Source organism: Ciconia boyciana, chromosome 1, assembly GCF_034638445.1.
Source record: "Ciconia boyciana chromosome 1, ASM3463844v1, whole genome shotgun sequence".
NCBI classification, from domain to species: Eukaryota; Metazoa; Chordata; class Aves; order Ciconiiformes; family Ciconiidae; genus Ciconia; species Ciconia boyciana.
The window spans coordinates 36,052,499-36,080,364 of NC_132934.1; the positions used below are offsets into that span (position 1 = coordinate 36,052,499).

Below are 27,866 nucleotides of genomic sequence, written 5' to 3' on the forward strand. Positions count from 1 at the left end.
TTCTGATTTAAGCAATTTAGTAAAATGAGCTCAGTGGCTCAGCGTCACAAAGCTTCTTTTTTATTTCATCTCTTTTTTTTTTTAAACCTACTTTGAGTGAAAATGCTATTTCAGATGAAACTGCTAGGGTGTGCTGGTAGGTGAAATAACACAGTTGTTACAAGCTACAGAGCAATAAACAAACACGTTTCTAAAATGAGGCACTTAAGAACCTCAGTTTACATTAAAGCATAATTTTATTCATTAAATTAATACAGCTTTCTAATTAGTCATATTTTCCATCATCACCATCATTTTACTACTTTGCCACTGTGTGGTCACAGTTACGTGAAATTTAATTCATTCTAAGTACTATTTTACACATAGGTTTTTGTCCCCTTGCCAAAACCTGAGAACAGATTAACTTTTCCCTGCTTATAGCAAATACCTACGAGGCTGCTGTGAGCGCCCCCGACACTTTCCATTCTTTAGTTTACATGGAAGGCTGTGTAAGCTAATTACGATGGGGGCCATGTTTGCCCTTTCCTGAGGGAAGGTTAACAGAAAAAGAAGTTTACGCTAATAAAGAATACAATCAGCATGTGGCAGAAGCCAGGCTCTGGGTAGTTGGCTGCTGTAGCACTGATGCTTTCTTAATGCTGTTGGCATACACACCCGCAGCAGGTAGAAGTGCAAGTACAGTTTATTTTAAGCCAAGAGTACCTAGCTTCAGTTATAAGAGCTGGCTTGTTTATATATGTCTTCTACCACTTACTCAAGTAGTAGCTTCTTCATTGGTGTGCTAGTGAGCCACAGCTGTTAAAAAACTATTGAACAAAAGCCTCATTTGTTACAATTATTATGTGGTACCAGTGGATCAAATTTTTTTTTGTGCAAGCTCTCTGGTTTTCAACTATGTCAGTTAATAGTCTACAATATCTTTCTGCATGCAAAAAGGTGAGTCATGAGCAGAGTGAGGGAAATCCTGATGCCAAATGAAGGACCAAGTCTTTCTGGTTGTTTCTAAGAGTCTAGAACCACAATGAGATTGAAAACCAGTTTCAAAACCTCCCTTAACATTTCCGGGGAAAATGTGCGATCTCTTCAGACGCAATTCTCCCTGCCACCTGGAGGGCTCTTTGTCAGCAAAAATTCTGCCATATGTGGACTGAGCATCAGACAAGTATCTCACCATGTACCTCCAGCTCAAATGGACTCCGTGTCCTGTAGAAAATGGCACAGCTGCCCCATCCAAGGGCTGATAGAGTGGCAGCTCTAACTTCTTGATAAGCTTACTGAACTCCAGAAGTAGACGCATGTGAACCTCATGAGGTTCAACGAGGCCAAGTACAAGGTCCTGCATCTGCATCAGGGCAACCCCTGGTATCAATACAGGCTGGGGGATGAAGGGGTTGAGAGCAGCCCTGTGGAGAAGGACCTGGGGGTACTGGTGGATCACAAGCTGGACATGAGCTGGCAATGTGCGCTCACAGCCCAGAAAGCCAACCACATCCTGGGCTGCATCAAAAGAAGCATGGCCAGTGGGTCGAGGGAGGTGATCCTGCCCCTCTACTCCACTCTGCTGAGACCCCACCTGGAGTCCTGCATCCAGCTCTGGAGCCCTCAGCACAGGAAAGACATGGACCTGTTGGAGCGGGTCCAGAGGAGGGCCACAGAAATGGTCAGAGGGATGGAAAACCTCTCCTACGAGGAAAGGCTTGCAGTTGTTCAGCCTGGAGAAGAGAAGGCTCCAGGGAGACCTTATTGCGGCCTTTCAGTACGTAAAGGGGGCTTATAAGAAAGATGGGGACAGACTTTTTAGCAGGGCCTGTTGCGATAGGACAAGGGGTCATGGTTTTAAACTAAAAGAGGGTAGATTTAAACTAGATATAAGGAAGAAATTTTTTACCATGAGGGTGGTGAAACACTGGAACAGGTTGCCCAGAGAGGTGGTAGATGCCCCATCCCTGGAAACATTCAAGATCAGGTTGGACAGGGCTCTGAGCAACCTGATCGAGTTGAAGATGTCCCTGCTCATTGGGGGGGGGGGCAGTGGGGTTGGACTAGATGACCTTTAAATGTCCCTTCCAACCCAAACCATTCTATGATTCTATGATCTGTGTTACGAGGGAGTAAATGCTAAAACCTACACAAGTTACTGCCTTGGAACAAGAGGATTATTCAAAACCACTTTATGATATGACAGGAACTCCTGCTTTTCTCCTTTATGTTCACTTTACAGTATCTCTGTAGCTCTGACTTTATTGTGACTTTACTGTAGCTCTGACTTTACTTCACTTTACTGTGACTTACAGTAGCTTTGACTACTTCCCTTACACGTGGTGTGCCAGCACATTAGCAGCAGGACAGAATTATATATTGCTGTCAAGTGCTGGCACATGTAAGAAAATCAGCATGAAAACCCACCATTTGTTGATGAACAGAGGGTAGAGCCCTGAATTCTCCCTGTTATAGCAACACAAAATGGAAGACAGCAGCATAAACAAAACTTAAGGACATCAATATTAATTCCTTCATTACAGTATTCTTCAGTAGATTTCTAAAATAAGTAGACTGGAAAGCAGGATCAGTGTCAAGGGTAGTTTCTTTAAGCAAATAGGAACTGATGTGGTTTTGCATCATTTTGCCTCAAAAGAAGCTGAAGCCTCACTGTTCAAGAAGATATTATTTCAAATGGCTGTATAATCAATACCTGAATTTTGATTATCCAGCAGTGGACCCAAATCATAAGTCTCAGCTTCTCCATGCACATCTACAAAGGAAGTGATGACTATAAGTAGGATGCACATTTCTCAGGCAAATGAGGGAGTCTTTAGACCATGCTGCATACAAGTCTTTCAAAGTATAGGCATCATAGCCTACAAAATCTCAAAGCCTGTCTTATATTCAGAGGATCTTATTACCTAGGTCAACCAGTAAAACCTTAATTTCCAGTGCAGGTTTAAAATTAGTCACAATTCATTTCAGGACATAATATATACATTGCATTTGTTGGTGAATAGTCCATGGTCAACAGTCAAGCTGAATGGGTATAGCAAGAAAGCACTTACTGATGGCTGAGGAAAAGTGATCATGCTGAAGTGCTATCAGTAGTCCATAATCTAGAGTAATTTATGGTTCTGTTCTCTGTTGTGTGGGAAATAAAATCCTGGACTCAATTCACAAAGCCTAAATTTGTTTTACAAGCAGTGAACTTAAATTACTACCAACTTCACTCTCAGGTCCTGTTGTCCCATGGCATTCTTGAGTCACATTGATCACAGGCATTCTGACACAGTGGACCCCATGGACCACACGACTCTGGGAAACTATGCATTGCACCAGCAATATTTGGTCTTGAACACAAACACAGAATAACAAATGGATCTTGCTGCTTGTCTACCAGAAAAGGAGATTTCAGATGCAGTAGGACGTAACTCTCCCGATGACATGCTCTTTGGCGCATAGCTGCTTTTGCCATTTTAGTGCACAGAGGATAAGTGGAATTAAATACACACAAAGTATTGTGAAGAGCATGGGAATGCATGTATTGTATTATAAATATTTTATATCTGTCTCCTCAATTATGCATTTACTGCATATTCATACCAAGAGCTTCCTAAAGCTGTGGCTAGCCTGTCTCCCCATGCTTCCACTCCTCCCAACTACTCCTCCCCTACTCCCTCAGCACCCAACTACTACCGACTTACTGCCTTCGACTACACTGTGCTCTCCACTGCGCTACACATTTGTCCTAGCCTGTAACCACAGTGACAGGGTAAGCAAAGAAACTGGAAACAGAGTAATGTGGGTTACCAAAGAGGGTCCCCAAAGGACATGGGAAGAGTATTGAGCTACAAGAGAAGAAGCTGCATGGGAAACAGGAGAGGGCTCCTGTGCCTTTTTTAAGTGATAGGATGTGGACATACCTTGTTTCAGTGGAACTACTGAACCTTAATACTTAGGCACAACCACCGTGAAAAGCACTGTTTGCCACATGTAAGTAGGCAAAGACACTATGGCTTTTATTCCCTGCTGTAACATTTCCCTAAAATATAATAAAGGAAGGTATCTGGTAAGCTCTTCAGCTGAGTAAAACCATATGTACCAGAACTGCACGTTGTTATACATTGGTTTCCTCCTTTCACTAAACAGGCTGAGGCTCTCCCCTCCCCTTTACTTTCTTAATATAAGAATTTCACATAGCTACTAAACTAACATCCAACTAGTCAGACACCTTCTCTATAACAATACAGCAATACACAAAGTTAGAAAAAAAGGGAGAAGACATCACAGAGTATAAATAATTGAGACATGTTACATCTGCAACAAGAAGTCTTGCAAGTAGCAAGTAAAATTTCCTTACATTTATACTTGAAAAGAAATACAATCCCCAATTATTGTCCTGGCTTGTAAGGCTGGCAGAACATAAATGTTTGCAGGATAAATCTTCACAAATGTTTAATAGATCTTGACACTTAAGTCCTAGTTTTAAACTTCTTCAAAGCAGTTCAAGGAATAAGACCTAAGTGTTCAAGAGATCTCTGAGACTAAATAAGAAATGTTTGGTGACACTACTGAGTCCTCAGTTGGAAAAGTAGCAATATTCTTCAGCAGAAAGTTTGGGCCTAACTCTTTGCCATTGCGGCACTGTCAAGATCCATTTACAATTAAGTAAAGAAAAAAGAATTCCAAATTAAAGCATTTGGTCCTGAAGTACTGTAACATTCTTTAAGGTTTTATATGTTTGAAATAGTAACAGTAGCACACAGCCTTCATCTGAGAAACTACACAGGTATCCCCCAGTGTCACCTCAGACACACCATTTAGGTTATTCAGTTAGGAAACGCTTGCTCCAGAGAGATTCTGGTAAACAGATAACTCCATTTATCTGTCTCAAATTATTATTCAGGGCTTCCAGAAACTATACGTCATTAATTATTTGTATGAGTTCCTTGGGTAAAAAATTTTATTGTGTAAAGGATTAAGAGGATACTGACTTTAAAGAACATTTTTCAAGTTTGACAAGATTCCGGTTGCTGCTGGTCATAAAACTGCAAAAAGTCTGTTTTGTCATTCAGCAACACTTGTTTCTCATTCTAAGACTCTGAGATGCAGTGTAAGCTTTATCCATTCTTGACCACAATTTATTTCCCCATCACATCAACTTACGATTTAGCTTTCAGCTGTGTAAATATCAAACTACCAGCTCCCTAACACCTGGATCTTCAGAGCAGGAAAAAAGAAAGTAAATTGGAAGAAAAAAAAAAAAAGAAAGAAAAAAAAGAGAATGAAGAAAACACTTGCACACCTTTAAAACAGATGTTTGGTTACATCATTGCTCTTAAAAAGAGCTATTAAGACATTGCAAGTATCTTGCAATTTACAGATTGCCACTGTATTTAAGCACAAACAATTTACTAAACATGAAAACTCACACTGGCAAAAAAGAGGACTCAGGAGCATTCATTTCCATTTCTGGGTATTTAAGACATCAAAGTTCTAGTCATTCGTATTTTTAGGATGCTAAATGAAGCTTGATGGGAAGCATCTAAAATTCAGTCATTGACCCTGAACGTTTATTTGGGTACAGAGATCCATGTCCTTGGAAGATTAGGATCTTTATATTCTCCAACAGCGAGTCCAAAAAAAAAGTATTTAAGGGAGAAGAAATGGAATAAAATGACATTGCCACAGTTCCCAACCTTCTCCTGATACAGAAAACAAATTTAAAGCTTGTTTTTCATGATGGACCTTTAACATGGAGCCTTAAGCATAAACATTAACTCTGGAATGAAAGATGTACTTTTTTAACTTTTTTTTTTTTTTAATGTCAAAAAGCAATGTCTGGTTACAAATACAAGCTATCATGGCCCCCAGCTCTCCTCCCCCTAAAAAAGCTAGGGTCAGCAGGAGGGGGGAAGAAAAAGGAGAGTTATTCAGTGAATCAAATTTAAGATTTCTTGCCTTATTGACTTATAGCATGTGCTTAACTCAGGAAAAATTAATCTCTTTCAAAATGCATTTAATTATAATCAAATACCCATATCAATGTCTGTCACCACATCAGCACATCTGGCAGCAATGAAGACAAATTAACAATAAGAGTCAGAAAATCTGGCAATATGATCAACTAAAGCACGCAAAATCCATTCTCTACACTTAGACCACCAGTGACTAAGGATGGATTAACTTCCTGTCTCTAGTGCTGGCGCCTAAATTAAAGGGAAATTGCATCGCAATCTGGGTACCAGGTTTCTGGCTACAAACAACAAAAAGCCCTTAGCTCAGCTACACCAGGCAGAGAAACCTTTGCTCTAGGTTTAGCCATGATGTCTGTGATGGCCTACTTTAACAGCTGTTTTTAATTTAGTTTAAAAGAAGTTACTTGGCAACCATGTAAGTTTGCACCTTCAAAGTAGACAGATGTAAAAAGCCGATGTCCTGTAACATTAACCATTTTGGAGTCTCGCCATCTTAATGCAGTGATGACAGCAGGATTCACAGCTTTTAAAAATAGTAGGCATCTGTACACAGAAAAACAAAATAGAGTGTTTTCACTTAGTTTTAATTACCATTTTATAGTAAGCAACCCTCTTTCTGACTTTGTGTAGTTAAAGGCATTAGGTTCATTACTGCAAATTTAATCCAGCAAGAATTTACAACTGCTCAACTTGACTGAGCAATTGAATAAAGCACAGACCTCATCTATAACCAGAAAAGGGCAGCTGAATAAGGAACACGAGTTAAACCAAAGAAAACATTATCTTGTACTTGGATTACCTTCTGATGTTGAGCATGGAAGTGGTTGCAGAAGCAAAAAAAGAGGGAGAAAGGGTATGGGAAAGTAAAGACTTGGGCATGCACTGCATATTTGGAAGACACTTGACACTAAGCCACTTAGAAAAGAGTGAGGCTACCAGGCAGACATCCAGTGCCTTTTTTCTCCTTTTACTAAATTAGCTTGATATGGATTTGTGCATCTGCTGGGCATATCCTCCACCACATGCGTGCAGACTATTTGCACACAGGCATGGGCAGACTGTTGGTACTACAGCCTTATGTGCATGAAAACTTGAGAATGTGTGCACACACACCTATTAGTGGCAATTCACAAAGTGGAAGATTTGCATACTTATTTTGGTACAAAGAGCTTCAACCCATTTTACCAGCCACCAGTAGCTGTGGCAGGACCACACTCTCTTAGAAGGTGAAGATAGTTAACACAGTAAATCCAGAGGTAAAAGTTTTAGTCAAATAAAGGTGCAGACATGCAACAGAAGGCACCTACATATGCAATACTATCTACAAACATAATTCACACTTTTCATTCTTCATACACTAATGTGGGTCAGAGACCACATGGCAGCATATTTTATTAAAAGTAATGTGCAAATAAGATGCATGATACCTGCAAACAGCATGGAGTTTCCATTTGTAAAAAGGTACAAGTAACAGTACAAAATTAGAATGCTTACTACTCATTTCAATAAAATGAAGTCTGACATAGAAATACATATGCTGTATTATTTACACCATTAATTTACAAAAGATATTATTTGCATAAAACAAAGCTATAAAATAATTAGAAATATAGTATTTTTATAAGGTATGTTTTCCCTGTATAAAAATGTAGAGCATTTTGGCAATTATGCTTTATTTGAATAAAAATGCGTTTATTTGTTCTGAATTCATAGCATCATGTAGTTTCTTTCTTCCCTTCTTCCTTTCCTTATTCCCTTTTTAAATAAAATTCCACACTGAGGTAGTAGTATGTCAAAGTATTTCTTTGGTTCCAGAAATCAATGGCAGGTCCAAAAGGAGCTATGTATCCAAATCACAGGATTGGAAAGTAGAAGTCCTAAAGTTTTCAAAGCACTGTTTGTAAGTATAAATGCTGTCTTCTCCTCTAGAAACTGTCCTTTCCTTTCCATCTTCATCTGCCTCTGCATCGAAGTCCAGTGAGGCATGAGGATTATTATGGGAGGGTTTTGGTTGGCAATTTGCTGGCTGTCTACAACTTGAAAGAGAGTCCAGCTGAGGCCTCCATAAAGGCTTTCCAAATGTTCCTGAAAGACAGTAAATGAGTAAGTAGTACAGAAATACTGATGCTAACAGTTTTGTGTCTCACTAAGGGCTGCATGTTAGAATGCAAGCCAAGGATCAACACAAGCAACAGTTCACCAAAGTGAGATTTTACTTAACTGTTATTTTACCCCTTAAAAGAAAACATCCCTGTGATCACAAGCATAAGGCAAGATTCTGCCACCTGAGACATTAAAAACATTTCCAAAGTAAAAGTATAGCCACGCACAACTTCATTACTTTTGTTTTCATGACTACTCCCATGCCCATTTTTCTTTGGGGAAGGTGGTGAGGGGGGAGGTGGGCACACAGACCAAACTGCAAACACATCACAAGACACTTTCTAATGCAAAAGTCACAACAGTCTCCCTGTTTTGCTCATCAGTGAACAAATGGCACATGAAATCTGCCATGCAGTTCAGCAAAAATAATTTTAAAAAAATGAAAACCCCAATATGTGTAGGGTTATACAACATCCTCCCACTGTGCAATCTGAATGCTAAACCAATCTTTTTCTGGCTAGCATCTCCCATTAATAATAAAGGTCTCGCCAGCCAAATTCTCCATTCACACCTGTTCATCTCTTTGCCCACGACTGGCTAGAACAGATGTAGCCCAAAGAGAATTTGGCATTTCAGTTGAATCTTTATTAATCATTATCTGGATTCACTAGCCAGAAAATACTTAGTGTGCCTGTCACTCTTCACCATTGGGAAGGTGTCAGCATCAACAACTCTGCAAGAAGGGCCTTCCCTTTTTTCAATGAAGAAAGATACGGCCATCGCAAGTCATAGTGTCTGTAAGTGACACTCAAAAGACTTCTTTTTAGAGGACAATGTGCCACAGGCTGATTTTGTAGAGGTCAGTCTTTATCAATAACTTAACACTACAATAATTAATAAATTTTGCACCGAAAAAGCCACACTTCTAGTTTTGCTTAGTTGCTAGAAGCAAAGGTTTCAAATAAAACTGTGATGAGAAGTTACTAAAAATGGATTTGGACAACATCCATATTTGCATCAACGATCTGCTCCTAACACAACATTAAAGGATGTGCCTCACAGCACCAAAGCTACAAACGAATCCTGTCTGAAAAAAAAAAATCCAAGCTATGAACTTTCTGGCTCATGCATCAACAGTGATGTTAATGCCAGCTGTCTTCTTCATTGTGATTGTAGAGGCAAAAGGGGGGCTGAATTTGAAGACAATGATGCTGAAGAAGCGAATCCACAACTAAAGACAAGAAATCTATCACAACTTCTTCCATAGCCACCACCTCCAAGATCTAACCATAGGCTCTTTGAGTGAAGAGTGCTAACAATTATGAAGCGTCCAAGGCAATGATGATGCAACTTGGGTGGGGTAGTAGCTCAGAGAACTGACAAGAAAAGTAGCCCTGTGTAGATTTTTAAGTCAGAAAGGGGAATATGAGCCCTTGAGGTTGCATTAACTCCTGTGTATACTGACATACAGTAGAACTACTTTCTGCAGGAGACATGTGGTAAAGCCCTATCTGCACAGTCCCACCACAGCAATAGTGGCAGGCAGCCAGGAGAACGTGTGTAGTCCCAGGGCCTCTGCCAGATGTCATGGCATCTGCAATGTTTTACAGTCCAAACATCTGGCTTTCGAAGGGAGAAAACTTCAGAGCTTGCACCTCCCTCCCCACCCCCTGAGAACAAAGAGCCCAGTGATGCACATTCCCCCAGATCCCCTTGCAAAGCCAGCAGACCCAGGACTTGATCAACTATGCTGACACACCAGCCGGGAGACAATCCACGGTACCAGGGCTGCACTTGGTGCTCAGATATCACAGGGATGAAAGCAGTATGTGGGTTTATATACATTTTAAACCAACCAACCAAACCAACACCCAAAATCTGGGGAGCTTCAAAGGTAAAGCAATGCTTTTCTCCTTCCCCCCACCTCTCCCTGCAATCTGGATTAAAATTGTAAACCCTGAATTAAGCTTCAGGAACTCTTTTTTCATACACACCATGAAAAAAGACAACAAAGGAGGGGTAGAGAGGGTATTTTTCCACAGTGCCTTACTTTGAAGGGTGAATAGTTCTGGCTCACTGTGTTATACAATATATCCTCATACACTGGAGTTCAAGTCTCCCCACCTGCCCTGAGCCCTCCTGGGACCTTGCACACCTTTTGCCTGTCAGGCAAAACTTCTGGTACGCCTGAAGTTTGTTAAGGTGCATTTAAGTAAGTACCTTAACATTTACAGAAATCTGCCAGCTATATTAAGATAAAAGATAAGAATCACACCACTGATGAGATTTTTATGTAAGTGTGAGCTATTAAGATCTCCTGGTAATCTAAATATGGTCATTACGCAGTTTTACCGTAATCACTTTTCTGTTCCTGAACTGCAAACATTTGGGACTTTGTATCTAATGGTCCTTAAAGTCAGGTTTCCTGAGAAGCAGAAGTGGGCTCACAGTTACACCTGGAGGTGTAACCTGGAGCTGCTCCCTTTGTAACACAGGATAGGGCCCATCTCCTGGCTAACTCCCAGTAGGATCCAGAGGGCACCCTAAGTTCTGGGGCATCCAACTGTCCTCATGCACTGCAGTGGAGAGAGAGCAAGCCTACGTGTACAGTTCAGTTGTGTGAGCCTTAAAAAATAGATACTGCAGTATCGCAAGTTACTCAGGGAAGAAGAGGGGGAAGAAAACAAAAAGACAAGAACACATGCAAAAACATCAAGGACAACTCTCAAACTGCCTTTCCTCAGCTAATTCCCATCTCTCCTCTCCTCCTTTCTGAAGTGTTTATATTCCACATGCTGTATTATCTTACTAAATTCACAGACACTCACAAAAAGAAGCCCACGCAAAACTACACAAAATTAGTTTTTCACAACACTAGCTATATGAGCATCTAAACACTACTACAGAATTACCTGTTGTAGGAATGGGAAAGAAAAAGCTGAGAAATCAGTTTTGCTTAGTATTGGGAGTAGGAAATGAGACAGCAAGGATACCAGCAGCTTGAATAAAAACCAATAGGTAGAACATACCCATGAAAGTGCTGTTACTGATAATAGATGAGGGTTCCAAACTTCTGTTTAAATCAAATGTGTCTGAGTTCAGACTTCTGCTTTTTAGTCCAGTTCCTTCATTTTGAGTGTAAATGGAGTTAATCAATTTGCTACCTGTAGCCTGCATCCCAATAATGCCAACACGCTGGTCAAAGGGATCTTCCAGTGGAGGTGAGTACTGATAGCACTCCTTTCTCTTTAAATATCCAGACTCATAAGGGTCCAAGCATGCTGTTCTTTGGTCAGGGCTGCAACCTAAAGAAAAATGAAAAATTGTTTTTATACAGATTCCTCATAGCACAAGATGAAACTAGGACTAACACTGTGTTGTGTACCCCCCAACTTACTTGCACTGTATGCTTCAAAGGCCTCAGAGCCATACGTGTTTCCTTTTAAATACAAAGTCCCTGAAGTCCCCAGATAGTGGCACAGGAATGGATCTGCAACACCCTCCAAGTCTGTTTCACTGCCGTTATCTAGATGGCAAATGCCTTAAAAATAAAATTGATGTTTCAGCGTATGGTCTTCTCTTAAGCGTCAGCTTATAGTTTCTTGGGTAAGTTTTGTTCTTTTAAGAACCCCGTCTGTTCAACTAAATTTCATAGCGTATTTAGAGCTTGCTTAAGTTTAACCTGACCTTTTGATGAGAACTCTAATTCTAGCAAGTGTTCAAATAATTAGCTTGACAGAGAATGTGTCACACTTTGCATCATTATACAGTCCCTGGATAACAGAACAAACCCAATCACAGGCATCAGAACCAGGGACTTCCTTCCTCTAAAGCACTGGAACCCAGGCTCATGCTCTGTCACAAAGCAACCTTTCGGAGCACAGAGTGCTAACGAGAAAGTTCCAGGTGGAAGAATCTGAGGGAGTCACTGGCTGCTCGAACAGCCATACTGACTTTCAACTGAATGGTTCCTGAAAGCTGTAGACCTGGTCTGTGGTTCTTGCTCCACAAAGAGGCTGCTGCTTTCACCATCTTACAACTGCAGAACTCTCTCATTACTGCTCCATTCCCACCTGCCCCAACTCCTGACTATATCTCAACCCCAACCACTTCCCAGCAAGGCGCCTTTTCCTCCCTAACCCAGGTATGTTCTGGACTCTCAGGGGCCACATGTATAAATATTAAGTACTGCAGCTTTTAACTTGCAATCACATTAAATCCTTTACTGACTCTGACCCTAATGACTTTTTTAACAGGAAAGTTTAATCACTTATATTATGCTAAAGTTACACTGGTGTTATCACCCATTAAAAGCAGCCTTTTCAAGCCATAACAGAGGAAGACGCGCTGTTGTAATTCCTTTTGGACACTCTTGTTTTGGAAATGTGATCATCAGTTTAAATTTACCCTTGAGACTAGAGAAAAACTTCATGATTTAAGCAAAGCCATAACGTCATTTGGATGAACAGAACCAAGTTTCCCTTCTTATCTCGTTGAAGCAATCCCAAGCAATAAATTTCACATCCTCTCAAACTTCAGTGAAGATGTTTCTTTAGTGTTATTTCTATTAGTTAGAAAGACAATAGCCAAACTGCAGCTACTCAAGCAACATGGAAAATCTGCTTAACATTTTACACCTACCATTACTGTCCCTCTGCTGCAAGAAATACCCTCCCACAGAAGATGTGAGGAACTGATGATGACTGCCATTTTCAGATGAACCATATCCATCCTGCCTTTCAGCCAGTGTCCCTTGGGATGACAGGTAACTTGGAATGTCAGCAGGCAAATTTGTTTCATCTGTGGGGAAGCAAAACACACACAAAAGCCATCAGCATACTTCAGAGTTTGTAGAAGCATTTTTAAACTTGTCAGCAAAGCGCTGAAGGTAACAAGTAATTCACTCTTCTGACTCTGAGTCAAAGCACACAATAAAGTCATTGCAAAGCAACCACAAACATTTTTTTTCCCCTTTCCAAAGCAAATCTTCAGTTTACACACCTGTATTTGTGATGCTGCAATCTTCATTTCTCCTTCTGGTGTGGTAGATGATGACCACCCACACCAAGGAAGTGCCCACCACACAGCAAACCACAGCTATGATCACAATGCCAACTGTGGCCCATCCATCATCATCAAGTGATGGGGCAATGTTTTGAGGAGAATCACAGGTGGGAGTAGGAATTACGTTAAGGCGGATGTTGCCTCGTTCTGTTCCAAGCGTATTAGACATTTCACAAGTATATTTCCCAGCATCTTCTACATCTGTATCCACAATAATTAGTAACTGATTGCCTGCAGCAAAGAAATGTCTTTCCGTTACCACGAGAGGGCTGTCATCCTTAGTCCAGTTCAGTCGGGGTGGAGGGCTACCACCAGCAATACACTGCAAGACTGCAGTTTCACCTTTTGTTACAGTTCGATCCAGCAAAGGCCGCAAAAATGATGGTGTTTCTGAAAAGAAAGCATAAGCCTTATATTCTAAGTGACCTTGCAAGAATGGGAACATGTCCCTTTCCTTCACAGCTCAAGGGGAAAAGCTAAATTAAATGCATCAGTAAGGCCTAATGAAGCTTACTCTCATTCTCAGAAAAAACACTTTCAAGGAATTTGAACTCAGAGCCTACAGTTTACTTGTCAATTGATCAGACCTAGACACTTGATTACCTTAGAAGGTAAGAAGGTCAAATCATACATGCTCAAGATTGCAGAGAACTAGATTAAAAATGGTTAACAAAACATCAGGAAATTGAAAGTTAAACAAAATCTCCTGTCTCTAAAAAAATAACAGGTCCTTTTTTTTGCCCCCTGCATATCAGACATTGTGTACAGACTGAGGAACATAACTAACTTTTATTATTTTGCATCATAATAGTGATTGTGTGCTGGAGTACGTATTTCTAATCTGTAAGTATGTGTCAATACAAATTATTTCAGAATATTTTTATTTATATACAGCACTTTCATAACAATGCTATTTTTAATCAGCTGACAATTTTAAAAGTGCTCAGCAATAGTTCAGTTCTTCAAGGAGATTATGCCACTAAGGATTGCCAATGTCTTACCTAGTACTGTTAACGTTGCATTAGCTGAAATGCTTCCAGCAGTGTTTTGAGCTGTACAGCTATAAACACCTGTGTCCTCAATCTTTACATCAACAATAAAAAATACGTCATCTTCAGGCATGACATGCATGCGCCTCTTGCGCGCTGCAGGAAAATCTGTTCCACCATCTTTCTGCCAAGCAATCTGTGGGACAGGATGCCCAACTGCAGCACATTCCAAACGTGCCATTGCCCCAGCACGAATGGTTAAGTCCATGGGGATCTTCGTAAATGAAGGCAGCACTAAAGAAAAATTAGCGATACCAAAATGAATAAATGAAACATACTTTTCCTTTTTTGCACAGCATATTCTTAACACCCTTCTTGGGCCTAAAAATTTTGAGAAGCATACAACCTAAATTTATCAGTAGCCAGCAAAGAGAAAGGGAAGGAGCTGCAAAGTATGAGAGACGATCTAGATCAAAATCTCATTTCTGCTAACAGCCTCCTACATGACCTTTCTGTAGCACCTTGAAACAGAGTATAAACTTACCTCCTGTGAAGAAAAGATTAATGTTTTCCAGTCTTGTTACATAGATTTTGTCAGATTTACTACGAATTGGGTCTGTTATTTGTTTTTTCCTATACTGTGGTTCAGGACAATGGGGCCAGATGTAAAACTGAATGGTGATCTTGGAACTAGACACATTTTAAGAAATAGTCTCAGCTTATTAAGGGATCTTCGCAGATGATGAGAATGGAAAAAACTATGTTTACATGTCTTGATTAAAATCATTCGACTAAGTCCACAAGAAAAAAGTAACATACTTACTGTTTACTGTAAGTTTGGCTTTGACAGAGTAGGATGAACCAAAATGATTTGAAATAACACACTGGTATTTCCCTTCACTGCTGAATTCAACATTGCGCAGTCGAAGGATGGTAGTGTACTCCATCACTTCACCACCCTGTGCCCGGAGGTGTGCATAATTCTCCATTTCAGCATCTTGCAGTAATTCATTGTCCTTCTTCCATGCAAAAGTCATCGGGGAATCACTGCTGCTGGCTGCCGAACATACAAAACTCAAATTGGAGCCTTTGATTGCTGACTGGGTTTCTGGCTGGACAGTGATCTGTGGTTTAGGAAAATCATCTGCACAGAAGGGAGAAGGGAGAAAAAGTAACACAGAGGAAGAGAAAAAAAAAAATATATGTGTGAGGCCTGAGGACTCTTTTTAGAAAGCGTTTATAAGCCTTGTTTTATAGATTTGAGCTAAGAGTCAGATAAGTATTTATAAAATGGATACACAATGCTTTCATTTTAAATTTCGTTAGCCTTAGGGCATTTAAAGATGCCATATTTATGAGTTTATTGTGCCAAGCCATCTCTTATTGAAGAGAAAGTACATTTAAAAGCAGGCTGTGTGTACAGTTTGTTCAAGAACAGCACTAAAGAGGACAGAACTACCCCCTGACATCTGCAAGAACTATTCTGAATGTCAGTCATGAAGTCTACCCTTCATCTTTACAACACCTCAGGCTGCTGTGAGCTTTTCTTTATTGAAAGCATAGTCCTTCTGCCATCAGAAACTGCAAGTTAAAGTTGAGGGTTTCCCCAAATCCACAAAAAAACCACCAAGTACAACAGTCACTGCTCCAGTGATTTGTGGCTGTTTGGTCCACCTTACAAACACAGCAGTGCTGAAAATCCCTTAAGCAGGGCAGCACACAAGAATTTCAAGAGATTAGTTTCTGGAGGTCCCTTTACTACTGGAAAGTTCCTTTAAGAGTACCATTTTGTAAGTTTACAGAATCAGTTGCCTTCTGAACTATTTGTTCTGTCAATTGCATGTACATTGCACATACAAAAGGAGTGGCAATTAAATGCTTGGTTTCCCAAAAGCAAAAGCCTTAGAGTATTCTCAACTTTCAAGATGTCTCCTACCTCCTGACAATGACACAAGCCCAAACTTCACAGGCACTGCAGAAAAAGCCCTGAGCCCCAACTACTCCTTACTGCAGACCCTGCCTGCACTGCAGAGAGTCAGGTTTTACCTAGCCCCTTTGCCTCCTTACGTCTCATCTGCTTGGGAACAACACACCAGGGTCAAAGTGTAATTTCATTGAAGAACCTCCACCCTGCATTACAAAAGAAAATGAGATGTGCAGGTGGCCTGAAATTGAGCTGCCTGCAGAACACTTGCAGGTCTGGAGCTGCGCTCCAGTGACAGGGCAACATGGATCCCCCAATCTGGAACCCTAAGCATGGGTCTTAAGAATCTCCCAGGCCATTTGGTTTTCATGCTTCATACCCATGCCTTAAGTCCTCCATGACAAACTATACCATTTGCAAATTGAGTTGATAGTTATCCCTGTGCAAAGTAATGAAAGTAAGTAAAACATTGTAAATACTTGAGTTAGCCTTGTGAAAGGACAGGAGAACATACTTCATTCTGTTTTAATTATACTGTCAATGGAATAATAAAATACTTTAAAATCTTAATTATTTGGCAAGAAGGGGGGATGAAAAGGTCACTCAAATAAGCAGATACTACAAAATACAGAAGAACACTCTAGGATGAGACTGGCAATGTGAACAGAATAATTTGAGAGTGTATTTGAATACATGTATCAGAAATGCACTCACATATATATATACACACAGATACATAAACACATATACACACAGACACACACACACTCTGAGAAATATATTTCTCATTTTACAGAAGCCACTTGGCTACTATATATAGAAGCCACTCGACTACTCTGTAACAGAAAACAAGCTATTCATCACCTAGATGGTACTCTTTCAGCATCACTATGTTAAACTGAAGTAATTAATACAGGTCAAAAAAGCATCTATTCTGTTTTTCTTCCACAGTTATCTTTAGTACAGAAACGTCTCACGATTTGTTTCAGCTTGAAAGACATGATCTTAGGAAGCACAAATTACACAGATTTTCTATATTTTTTTTAGTTTCACAGATATGGAACCCTTGCCTAACACATCCTTTCCTTTAACAAGTTTAGGATGACTCCCTCCTATCTCCTAGCTGTTTTGAAAAACATAACTTGGCACAATTGGAGGATTTATACACTTATAAATTATACATAATAAATTAAAATAATTTCAGACAGGCATTAACACACTCCTCTTGAAAATACTACAAAAGCAAAAGTGGTCATTGTAAACTTATAAGGCAAGGTGTGTACAACCAAATGTCTAGTGATGACATACTTTAAAGATTTAATAAACAGTGAAACACTCATTGATTGTATTAAAAGATTCTAGTTACTTCTGCATGACCATTACTTTACATATTAAATATAACAACTCTTAGTACATCCCTTTTTGCTAATATATCTTAAAGGTTTTGAAACTAATTTATTAAAAATGGCATTCAGCAGCTAAAAGAAAGATCATGATGCCCCATGGTTTAACAAATAAGAGATATATATTTAAATCCCTCAATTTAATTTCTTGCCAGAATGAGTTCCTCATTAATAAGGATGTCTGCTTCATATATACTCCATTAGCTATCGAGTAATCTGTAATTTCCTGCACTATATCCATTTCTCCTTTTCAGCAGTAGCTAGATTATGCACCATCTACTCATTATTTAACGTTAGTATATTAAACATTTGACTGCTAATAGGAAGGGAGAAAACAAGTTTTGTACACTATTTTATATTTTGTGCCTGCTTTCCCACTGAAAAAAGGGTACGAGTGGCAACAGTAAAAATTAAGCAGTCATGTTTGCTATGAGGAAAGTTATTGAGAAGCCAAATATGGCTATTGTTTTGTCTCCAAAGAACATAAAGTTTGAATTTTCTTTAGTTAGAAAAATGAATGTATACAACAAAACCCACATGAAATCCAGTTAGTTTTTAATTTCCTGATATTTTCAAAGTTCCCACTTAATGTATCCAGAGTACTCAAATACACATCTTTACTCTGAATGCTTAGCTTCACTTTGAATACAGAACATAATTTATAGGTGATAATGAATGTTACTAAACACACATACAAAAATTTCATTTTTAAGGCGGATGCAGATGCTATCACCTCATTCTCAAGTCTTAAAGTAAAAATATTTTACTAGCATTTACTATCTGGCATACTGAAATACAAAATATCAGTAGCATAACTGTGGTAATCGGACGTTTTAAAGTACAGTTTACATACAGGCAGTAACTTACACGGCCCAAAGAATTTTTTAAGTAGACAACAAGCACACATAGAAAAGGTCAGAGCTGAGGCCAGTATGGCTATTTTACCTTTAAACTTTCTCAGCCGTGGAATAACCTCAAGACTGATGAAGTATGAAAATAATTTATAAATAATCAAACCCAAAACCTGCATCCTAAGTTTGCCAAAATATGTCTCACTTTAAAATGTAGTTATCTAAACAATATCCATCTTTTAAATCTAGAGGCATATACATTTACCACCACAAACTATTGAGCTTTCCCTTTCACAGTATGCTATGTACTATGTAAGCAGGCTGTACATTAAATAAGAGTCAGAAAACAGTCACTCCCCATCTTGTACAAAGCCACAAGCTTTGAGCAGCTACATCACAGTTTGGGAATGGAGAAAGAAATGTTAACAAATATTAAATCCTCTCAATTTTATTAGAGAAATCAAAACATATCAAAGAAACCACAACAAAAATCAATGCATTCAGCAAAATTTGTTCTATGGAATGAGGAATAGAGGCTATACTCACCACAGACAAAACCATCCAGGCTGACAGCAAAAATACTTCTCCCTTTTAGCAGTTGAGGATGGGCACAACTGGCATTTACAAAGCTCTGAAAGTTGTTCTCTGACATCCACTGTGGTAGCCATTTTAACTGGCAGTCACACAAAAGACTCGATGTGTTTAAGTGCCTAAGAAAAAGCAATTACATTCAAAGCCTGTTTGCTTGTTTTTTCTGTTTGTAATACAGATCTGTATGAGCACTCGTCAGTAACAAAACTAAGTTTTTAGGCTAAATGCTTATATCACAAGAGAAAGACAGCACTATTATTTAGCCCAGATGCGGTGACTCCATTGTCATGACTCCTACATTCTACAAAGCAGACATGTTATCCTGAACTCCCAGCTTCTGCCATGAATATGAGTCCAGGCAGACAGGCATGTTTGTAGTGTCTTGGGTACAAAACTACAGTCAGCAGTAGGACACGCAGAACGGGCACACAGGAGAACAGTCCAGAAGGGAGGCACTCTGGAAGCTAACATCAAAAAATTCTGAGACAATTTCATTCCCTCATTTCCATTTCAGTCAGAATTTATCTTAGGGAACATATTTAAAAAGGGGAGTGGAGAGAGGAAGAATAGTCAAGTGTTGAAATAACAAGTGCAGAACTGGTTATCAGCTTAGCTAACCTATACAAATAGCTACTTTCACAGAGGGGAAAAAAAATAAGAAAACAAAGGGATATCCTCTGAAGTATCAAGAATCAGGAGTTGAAGTAGGAAGAGTTCTCAGTTTTGGATGAAAACTCAGAATCACCCCTAAAAAACGTATTCAAAAACACAGTCAGTAATAAAATTCCTCTCTTCAAATCTTACCTGTTCTTGGAAGAAAAGCAAAAATAATTTATGGATTCAGGGAGAGAAACAGCTTTAAAAGTAAATGAAGAGATACCAATTCTTGATTTCTTCTTGAAGAAAAGGAAGAGTGTCTCTGTGCTCCTTTTTCACACTAACACCGCATAGATAAAACCCAGGGATGCCAGCTCACCAGTTCACACTGAGATGAAACAGGTCATCTTTCACTGAAGTTCTAGGAGCATTCTTGTTATTCTTAGGAGGCAGAGAAACCACAGTATTTTTTGCTACCCTGATGCAGTGAGTAACTGTGATATTATTTTCAGATTTACTCTCTAGGGGCCTCAGAATAAAATTACTAGATGGGAGTTTATACTAAATCATCTTACTTCTGGGAAAGTACTTTCTACCATCTGTCTACATCTTCCTCAAACATAATGGATGTCTACCAGGTGTTTCAAGAAAAGTACAGAAAAAAACCCCAACAAGTCTTTAGTAGTTATTTCACTAAAGTGTTTGGAGTCTGGTATCTTGTAGCATCTTACACCTTCTGGAGCAGTGTTAGCCTGTCATTCCATCACATTTGATGACTCTTCAAATCATCTATATCAATCCTTAACTGTCAGCACTGCGCTCCCACTGCTCCTCTTCTGCCAAATCTAGCAATTGCCCTGCAGCCAGCTGAGTGAGTTCAGCAAACTAATCAAGCAATACAACCAGGTCCAACTCAAGGAAGAGGAAACGCAGAAAACCCCTGGCTATGGGTAGAAGCATGGCTACTGCTTTCTAGAGCAGCTGCAGCTACACTAGGATATGGATAACATCAAACTGAACTTCGAATGAACCAAATATTGTCTAGATACAAGAAAGAAATATTTTACAGGGTGAACAATCATACACTGGAACAACCTCAGCAGGGATGGGGTGGAGTCTCCAGCACTGGAGGATTTCAAGACACAACTGGACAGGGTGCTAGATAATCTCATCTAGGTTCCCTTTTCCACGAAAGATGACCTTTTGAGGTCCCTTCTAATCTGGGCTGTTCTATGATTCTATGAAATACACAAGGCTCCTCGTTACTTTCTCTACAGCACTCAACATGGAGTAACACTGTAAAATGAGGTAGAATGCCAGCTGCTAGGGTGGTATCTGATAGGAATCTGGAGAACACAAATGAAAAGCTCCAAACAAGCTTCAGGCAGTTTCTACTCATAAGGAGAGCAGCACCTTTTTGTTATTCTTTAGTTTGTTGACAGATTATCCACAGAGCAGCTCAGGACAACAGATCTGACTAGAGAAGGCTGATATGAATAGAGGAGACATAAGATATATGCAAGAGGAAGAATTAGCTGTGCTCAAAACACAGGGATAAGTGACAGCGTTTTTCTGCATTGATCAACAAAGAGGGTAAGAGGACAAAAAAAACCCCAAAGCTCACTAGAAGAATACCTTCTTCCCAGTGACCGCTTCATGACTTCTCTGAAGATCTGCCCCTTTGCTACCACAGGACAGAAGGACCCAATTACAAGCACTGACAACCAGGTCTTTACAAAAGAATTACAGTACTGCATTTCACTGGTCCAGTAAGCTTTAGCTCAGTGATAGCACCGCTGATCTTATAGCACATTATATCAAAGTCTCCCTTATCTAATACCTATTAGAGATCAGCCAATTTAAAATAAGGACTCTAGACACCAAATGTAGCAGAAAACGAACGCCTCCTACCCTACACTATCTCACTTAAATACAGTCATCACATAAAACATAAAAAAAACGAAACACTGACATACCCTTTTTACTTGACTTCAGAGAGATTACAGTGGGAGTTTATCACTGCATCAGGCAACATCTTACAAGGCTTTTATTTATATATTTATATGGTTATATATTTAACAGAGGCGATGTCTTTAGATAGAAACTTACAATTCTTTGAGTTTCTTCATTTGTGAAAATGCATTTCCTTGAACTGACATAATTGCATTGTTACTTAGATCTCTAGCGGGGGAAAAACAAACAAACAAACGAACAACAACATTAGAGGAGGAAAGAGTAATTTATTAAACTGAATGTACTTAAGACTCAAGGAACAGTTTGCTACCTTAGTGATATACAAAGGATCCCCTAGCTCAAACACTAAAAAGACAGGATTAAGTAGTTTTATAGCATGCTTAATACATAACACTTTCTGCATTAATTCCAAAATTCATGTTCAGCATAACTCCAAAAATAAAAAAACCTTCTCAAGATAACAGTAGCAACCAGGGTAAGTGTATTTCAGTCAAAGTCGTAAGTAAAGCTTGTTAGCCCTACTTTTATTTCAATTAGTATCAAAATTCATTTTTTCCAGTGTTGAGATAAATGTGAATTTCTACTACTTACAGGTGTTCAAGTGCATCCAAACCAGAAAATGCTTTCTTTGTAACGGATCTAATTCTGTTTCCTTGGAGTATCCTGAAAAATATAAGTACATGATGCAAAAAAGATGCAATAAAATGGAAGCATTATTTGAGCTGAACAATTGCATTTTTGGCATTTATTTCTAAACTGTGACTAATATTCACCATTCAACCTTCCCCAATGCAGGAAAATGTCTCACCTCAAAAAGATACTCATTTATTCCCCTTGAGTAAACATCTAAATTTTACAATGGTTTTAGAAGATATTAAATATGTGCAGTTCAATGATATGGATTATTCTAAATGTATACACATAAGCACCTTTTTATTTCATAGATGTGCATTTGAAAATTTCACTGCAATGAAGCCACTTCCCCTGGATGCTGCGTTACTTTATCAAAGACTATCCCTGTCACTATGCCTTTGTCATATAATGCACTTATTACTTCCTATTATGGGAAATCCCCATTCTTTGAGAACTGTTTGCATAAATAGCAGTAATATATAAAATATTTCAGATTAGTTTGACTTGAAAAATCTGGAATTTTTTATAGAAAGGAACATTTTGTAGAGAACAAAATGGTAAGGGAGGGGAAAAAAAAATCATTTCAGCTATGGAAGATACAACATCATTAAGTGTTGGACTTGCCCCTTGAAACACACATAACCTAAGCTAATTTTTTTAAAGGAATGATGAGATACAAATATGGTAGCAATACTCACAGCTTCCTAAGTTTATCTAGGCCAGAGAAGGCACCATTCATATCTTCAATAGTCCATGATATTTCATTGTTTTTCAGATCCCTGTTTAAGGGGAGAGGGGAAATCAAACCACAAGAGCTATTAAAAAGAACAAGGTACACACTTCTTCAAGACTATGTATTATTTAAAACAAGTTCTAAAATAGCTTTCTGGTAGGTTGTTTTTTGTTTGTTTGAGGGGTTTTTTTGTTTGTTCATTTGTTTTTTTAAGAGAATCTTTCCTGATTAGCTATTTCATTTCAATTTTTACTGAGAGGCTTTGAAGACTATTAGTAGTACTTTTTTCACTGATAATTAAAAAGATCACAAACCCAACAATTTTAAGAATTGTTAGAAAACAAACCCACATTACCCTACAAGGGTATTCAGATACAGGACTATCATAAGAGAAGGAGCATCGTAGGAAGGGAAGGAATCAACTGTTCCCCCTTCAAAACAAAATACACTCATGCCTTTGTAAGTTCATAGTATTAACACACAGAGAACACACAGAGATTTATTAATGAAGTGAATCATTTTTACATCCTACAACATCCACAAAACTAGCTTGATTATCTGTGAAGCATAAAGAGCTTAGAGATTTGTGAAAAGAACAGAGTGTCAGCAAAGAATCAACAGGGTAGGGCTAGAAGAGAAAAAAAAAATCTAGGAGAAGTCTAACACTTAATTCCTAGACACCTTGCAAGTCTCTGACTTCCTCTCTTCATGATCTATATCCCTCTATATACTTAAAAAACAGCATACACACCTCTGAAATGCATCTTTGCTAGATGCCCAAAGTGTGAGTATGTGAGCAAACCCCTGAAAGTAAAATATTAGCACCCTTTTCAAAGCCTAGAGGGAAAGGCAACCATTTCATTCATCTGGCTAACAGATGGATCAATGGTATGCAATTGTAAGATTTTAATGAAGTGGAATATATTTAGATTAGTTACTTCTTTCTTCCCCTTCCATTAAGAAATGCTATTTCAAAAAATGCTCAAATGCTTAAAGCAATTGCTCAGTCACGACAAGCATCAGCATCCATAGTAATACACAGTTTTGAGTTTTGTCTTTTTATTTCTACCGTGAGGGAAAACGTTGATTCAGTTAAGCCACAACTATGATCCAGATCCCTAAAGCTGTGGGTAGCAGTGCTGCTTTCGAATGGAGACATGCCTTTCCCATAATAATACTACTGAAAGTTCATATCTTAATTACCACCATCCATTGTGCACAGCCTTAACGAAAGAGGAAGTCCTCCCTCTCCCAACTATTCTGAAAAAAATTCCTACTGTAAGAAAAACATATGCTGATCTCGGAAAGTGAACAAAAGGTTCTTGTATATTTCATAAGAAAAAAAAATTATAAACACTGAGGGTTTTTTCTTAAGGTTTTTGACCTTAAAAAATGAGTTTGTCAACTTACAAAGTCTGTAGACTGGAAAGTCCCCGGAAGGCACAATCGGCAATGTAATTTACTTTGTTGTTTCCAATGTACAGTCCAATCAGCACACTTAAACCAACGAAGCTTGAATCATCTAACCTTGCTAAGTGATTGAACGTCAAATCTCTGCATATTCAAGGAAAAAATGTATTTTAATGTTCACGCTGCAGTGCTTATTACTCAGTTCAACCCAGGTGAATTTTCAGGGGGAGAGAAAGTTTTTTCCCTTACAACTATCACAAAACCTACTACACCATTTTTGATCACACAGCTTGTGTATCGTTTACGATAATTCACAAAATTACTGCACAATGAATTTCTTTCATTTGAAAATGACTGTGTTACAGTTTTAGTACAACTGCCACAGTGAAATGAAGCAGTCACGGTTGGCTTCAACTTCTTTCAACAAAACATAACTGTCTCACATACAAAAAAGTTGTTGTCACCTTGGAAACTTTGTTATGAAAAATTCACAGATCAGTGGTAAGAAGCTCATGCTTTGGCATGTACCCAGCTTTCAAAACTGGAATAGAATAAAAGCTACTCACAGCTCACTGAGTTTTTGGCAAAATTCCCAGGCATCAGGACTGATCCTGCTGATGGCATTTTGGCTGAGATGGAGTTGCTGCAGCATCAGCAAGCCATAAAGCCAGCCTTTGGTTACCTCTGTTAAGTTGTTATGGTCCAGCTGCCTACAAACACACAGAAACACATACAAACAGATAAAAGACATAAGGTTCAGAAACTCAGTGGCATGTGTGCTTTGCGACGGGTCCACATCTAACTTATGATACTGGCTAGATCGCTGCAGCCTCTATTTACTTTTAGAGTTGTATGCATGCATTCAGAATGTCCTACACATTCACCAATGACTGCTTGATGCTTTTCAGACCACACTAGAACAATTTAATTCAAAAACATCTTTAAATTTTATCAAGCAATTCTATTCATTTTGCGCAATTCTACTTAACATGTTATCAGCAGAATCCATCAGCAGAAAGTTGATACTTACAAGACTTCCATGTTGGTTAATCCCCAGAAAGCGCCATCCATGAGCCTAGTAACCCCGTTTCTCTGCAGTTTTAATGATTTCAAAGATGGAAGTCCTTGGAAAGTAAGCCCATCTATTTTTTTAATTTTGTTGCGATTCAGTTCCCTGCATCAATAAAATTTACAGTTACAGCAGAGTAAGTTCACCTGCATGCCAACAACCTTTCTCCCCTCTCTAGAAACAAACCTTATTTAAATGCTTTTCTTGCACATAAAACAAGAGAGACAAGATGTAATAAAAATCAAACATTTTACTGTAATACATACTGCTAATACTGTTCTGCCTTTCTGATACTGAGGACAAGTACTTGGTAGTTCCTTGATTTTCAGATTTAAAGAATCCTTGTAGACCTAGAATGTCATGGTTAGTCCTGTTCACAAATTCAAAAGTGAAAGCAAGTTCCTGGTGTTTATCCAGCAGTAGAGCTGTTAAGGTTAGCTTGTAATTGCAACCAATAATCAGTCAGAAAGAAAAAGTTAAAATTTTTAGTTGTGATAACTAGGCAAAATTAAACATCCTGGGTGATCCCTCTCTTGCTTGATCTGAGGTCAAGCATTCATTACACATTCCTCCCTCAATCTCCACAACTAGTTACAAATAGGTCCTTCCCTCTTTCTCAAGTGGTCTTGGCACTCATCCTTCTGCCACTACACACACCCCTTGCAGGTCAGAAGCTGGGACCCATATATATCCTGGAAGGGAGTTGTAAGGCATAACTAGCTGGAGGGCAAGCTGCAGTGACAATAGTATTCAATATTTTCTATTTTCCTGCTCTCCACGACACTTTCCTGGCCTTGGTCCTTTTTAACTCTGAACCCTGCACCAACCTCAAGCAGCTTTCTGACTTTGTGAGCTACGTGCAAAGGGAAGTCTAGCCTCACACAGGCACAAAGAACAATGTTAACTGCTTTTATAACAGTGAATTTTAAACTAGCTATCATTTGCTAAGTTTATTTATTAGCAACAGTTGATATATAGTATAAAGAGACAGGATTAGACAATACTAAGAAAAGGCCCTCATACAACGACTGATCATCTGCCCCTTCAAGAAGATCTTAGATCTATCAACCTGCATCCTACCAAACCAAGAATAATCCTCTCCTTCCAAAGCTTACTTCCCCATGGGAAGTAAAGGCCTAAATAATTCTCTCTCCATAGTTATATCACAATTATTTTTCAGAGTCTGAGTCTTGTAAGAATTCAGCTTTCCTCTCTGGTAGTCTGATATGAACCCTACCTGGTATAACAGATACCCAATAGAGAACCCTACTCCTCCTCCTGTGTTTAAATGTGCATAAGCAGTGAAGAACACTAAGAACAGCCTTCAGTTCTTCCCCACTCCTCCTCTGAACACTTCTTTCAGGTGATAACACAAGTTTTTAACCTTCATTGCAGATTAGCTACCTAACATAACTAGGTCAGCCTACCGATTAAATTGTGAACTGTGAAACTTTTTTAGGCAAGAATATCACCAACTTCCAAAATTTCAGTTGAATCTGAAGATCAGAAAGTCTACTAAGATTGCTAACAAATCCTGAGCTTTTCAGGACTGTTCTCACACTCTTCTACAGAGGCCCGAGTCAAACTCTTCCTGCATTCGTATACAGAAAAGACACAGTCACTGTTTCCAGACCTGTCAAGCACCCTAACACTTCACTGTTCTTAATGACCTTTCACTTTCAAGGTTAAGCTAAGAGAGTTCATTATTTTTAACTCTTGACTATCTAATATGGAAAATAATTATTCAGGATTTGACAAAGTGCAGTCCTAGCCCATCCTCTTGTCAACTTCCTGCATTCTAAGTTTAAAAAAAAAAAGGGGGGGGGGGGGAAGGAAAAAAGGAAAAAAAGGGAAAAATATATTTCCCTATCCTCTTCCATATTAAATAACTGTATTATTTATTAGGTAAAACATTTATAGACAGCATTGTATCAGTGAAGCTGATGGAGGTCTATTTACTCAAGCATATTGCTTATTGTCATACCTTCTGAAAGCAAATTAATTCCCTTCATTTCACCATGAAAGCACAAAATAAATAACAGACTGCTGTGGTGAACTACATAAGTTTACTTCACTTAGTATTTTTCCAATGCTTTCTTATAGGAATACTGCTATTACCCCTTCTCTAGCCTTTTCTTTTTTTTCTTTTAATAGGTAAACACAATTTTAAACACAAAGACTATTCACATCTCACCAATATATAAGACTAGTTTTGTTCAGTACAGAGCTGCAGTAAAGGTTGTAATAATATGTTTTCTGTGTCTGTCTCACTCTGCCTCTGATTAAATTAAAGGCTAAAGTTCAAGCACTGCCAGTGCTTTGGAAAACCTGAAAACAATTAGTCAATTGTAGGTTGCACTTACAGGTGCTGCAGATGGGAGAGTTTAAACATCTTTTGAGGGATTGCTGAAATTTTGTTCCTGTTCAGTTTCAATACTTGAAGTGTGGTAGACAAATTGTCAAAGGTACCAGGCTCCATAGAGGTTATTCGGTTACTGTTAATGTACCTGTTGAAACAATGTCTAGAAGGTTAAATTTACAGTTATTTAATAAATTCTTAAT

General features: G+C 38.7%; 1 protein-coding gene across 1 annotated transcript in view; it reads right to left on the minus strand.

The window, feature by feature from the left end:
- Positions 1-7,658: 7,658 nt before the first annotated feature.
- LRIG3 (leucine rich repeats and immunoglobulin like domains 3) overlaps positions 7,659-27,866 on the minus strand; it is a 43,153-nt gene continuing 22,945 nt past the window's right edge. The window contains exons 5-19 of the mRNA XM_072876999.1: positions 27,668-27,811; positions 25,266-25,409; positions 24,802-24,945; positions 24,236-24,379; positions 22,791-22,871; positions 22,051-22,122; positions 21,595-21,666; positions 18,844-19,007; positions 14,943-15,263; positions 14,132-14,413; positions 13,068-13,520; positions 12,708-12,866; positions 11,464-11,607; positions 11,096-11,371; positions 7,659-8,048 (exon numbers count right to left, since the gene is read on the minus strand). Coding sequence (XP_072733100.1) covers positions 7,804-8,048; positions 11,096-11,371; positions 11,464-11,607; positions 12,708-12,866; positions 13,068-13,520; positions 14,132-14,413; positions 14,943-15,263; positions 18,844-19,007; positions 21,595-21,666; positions 22,051-22,122; positions 22,791-22,871; positions 24,236-24,379; positions 24,802-24,945; positions 25,266-25,409; positions 27,668-27,811 — 2,845 coding nt within the window. The 3' untranslated portion in view covers positions 7,659-7,803. The remainder of the gene's footprint in view (positions 8,049-11,095; positions 11,372-11,463; positions 11,608-12,707; positions 12,867-13,067; positions 13,521-14,131; positions 14,414-14,942; positions 15,264-18,843; positions 19,008-21,594; positions 21,667-22,050; positions 22,123-22,790; positions 22,872-24,235; positions 24,380-24,801; positions 24,946-25,265; positions 25,410-27,667; positions 27,812-27,866) is intronic.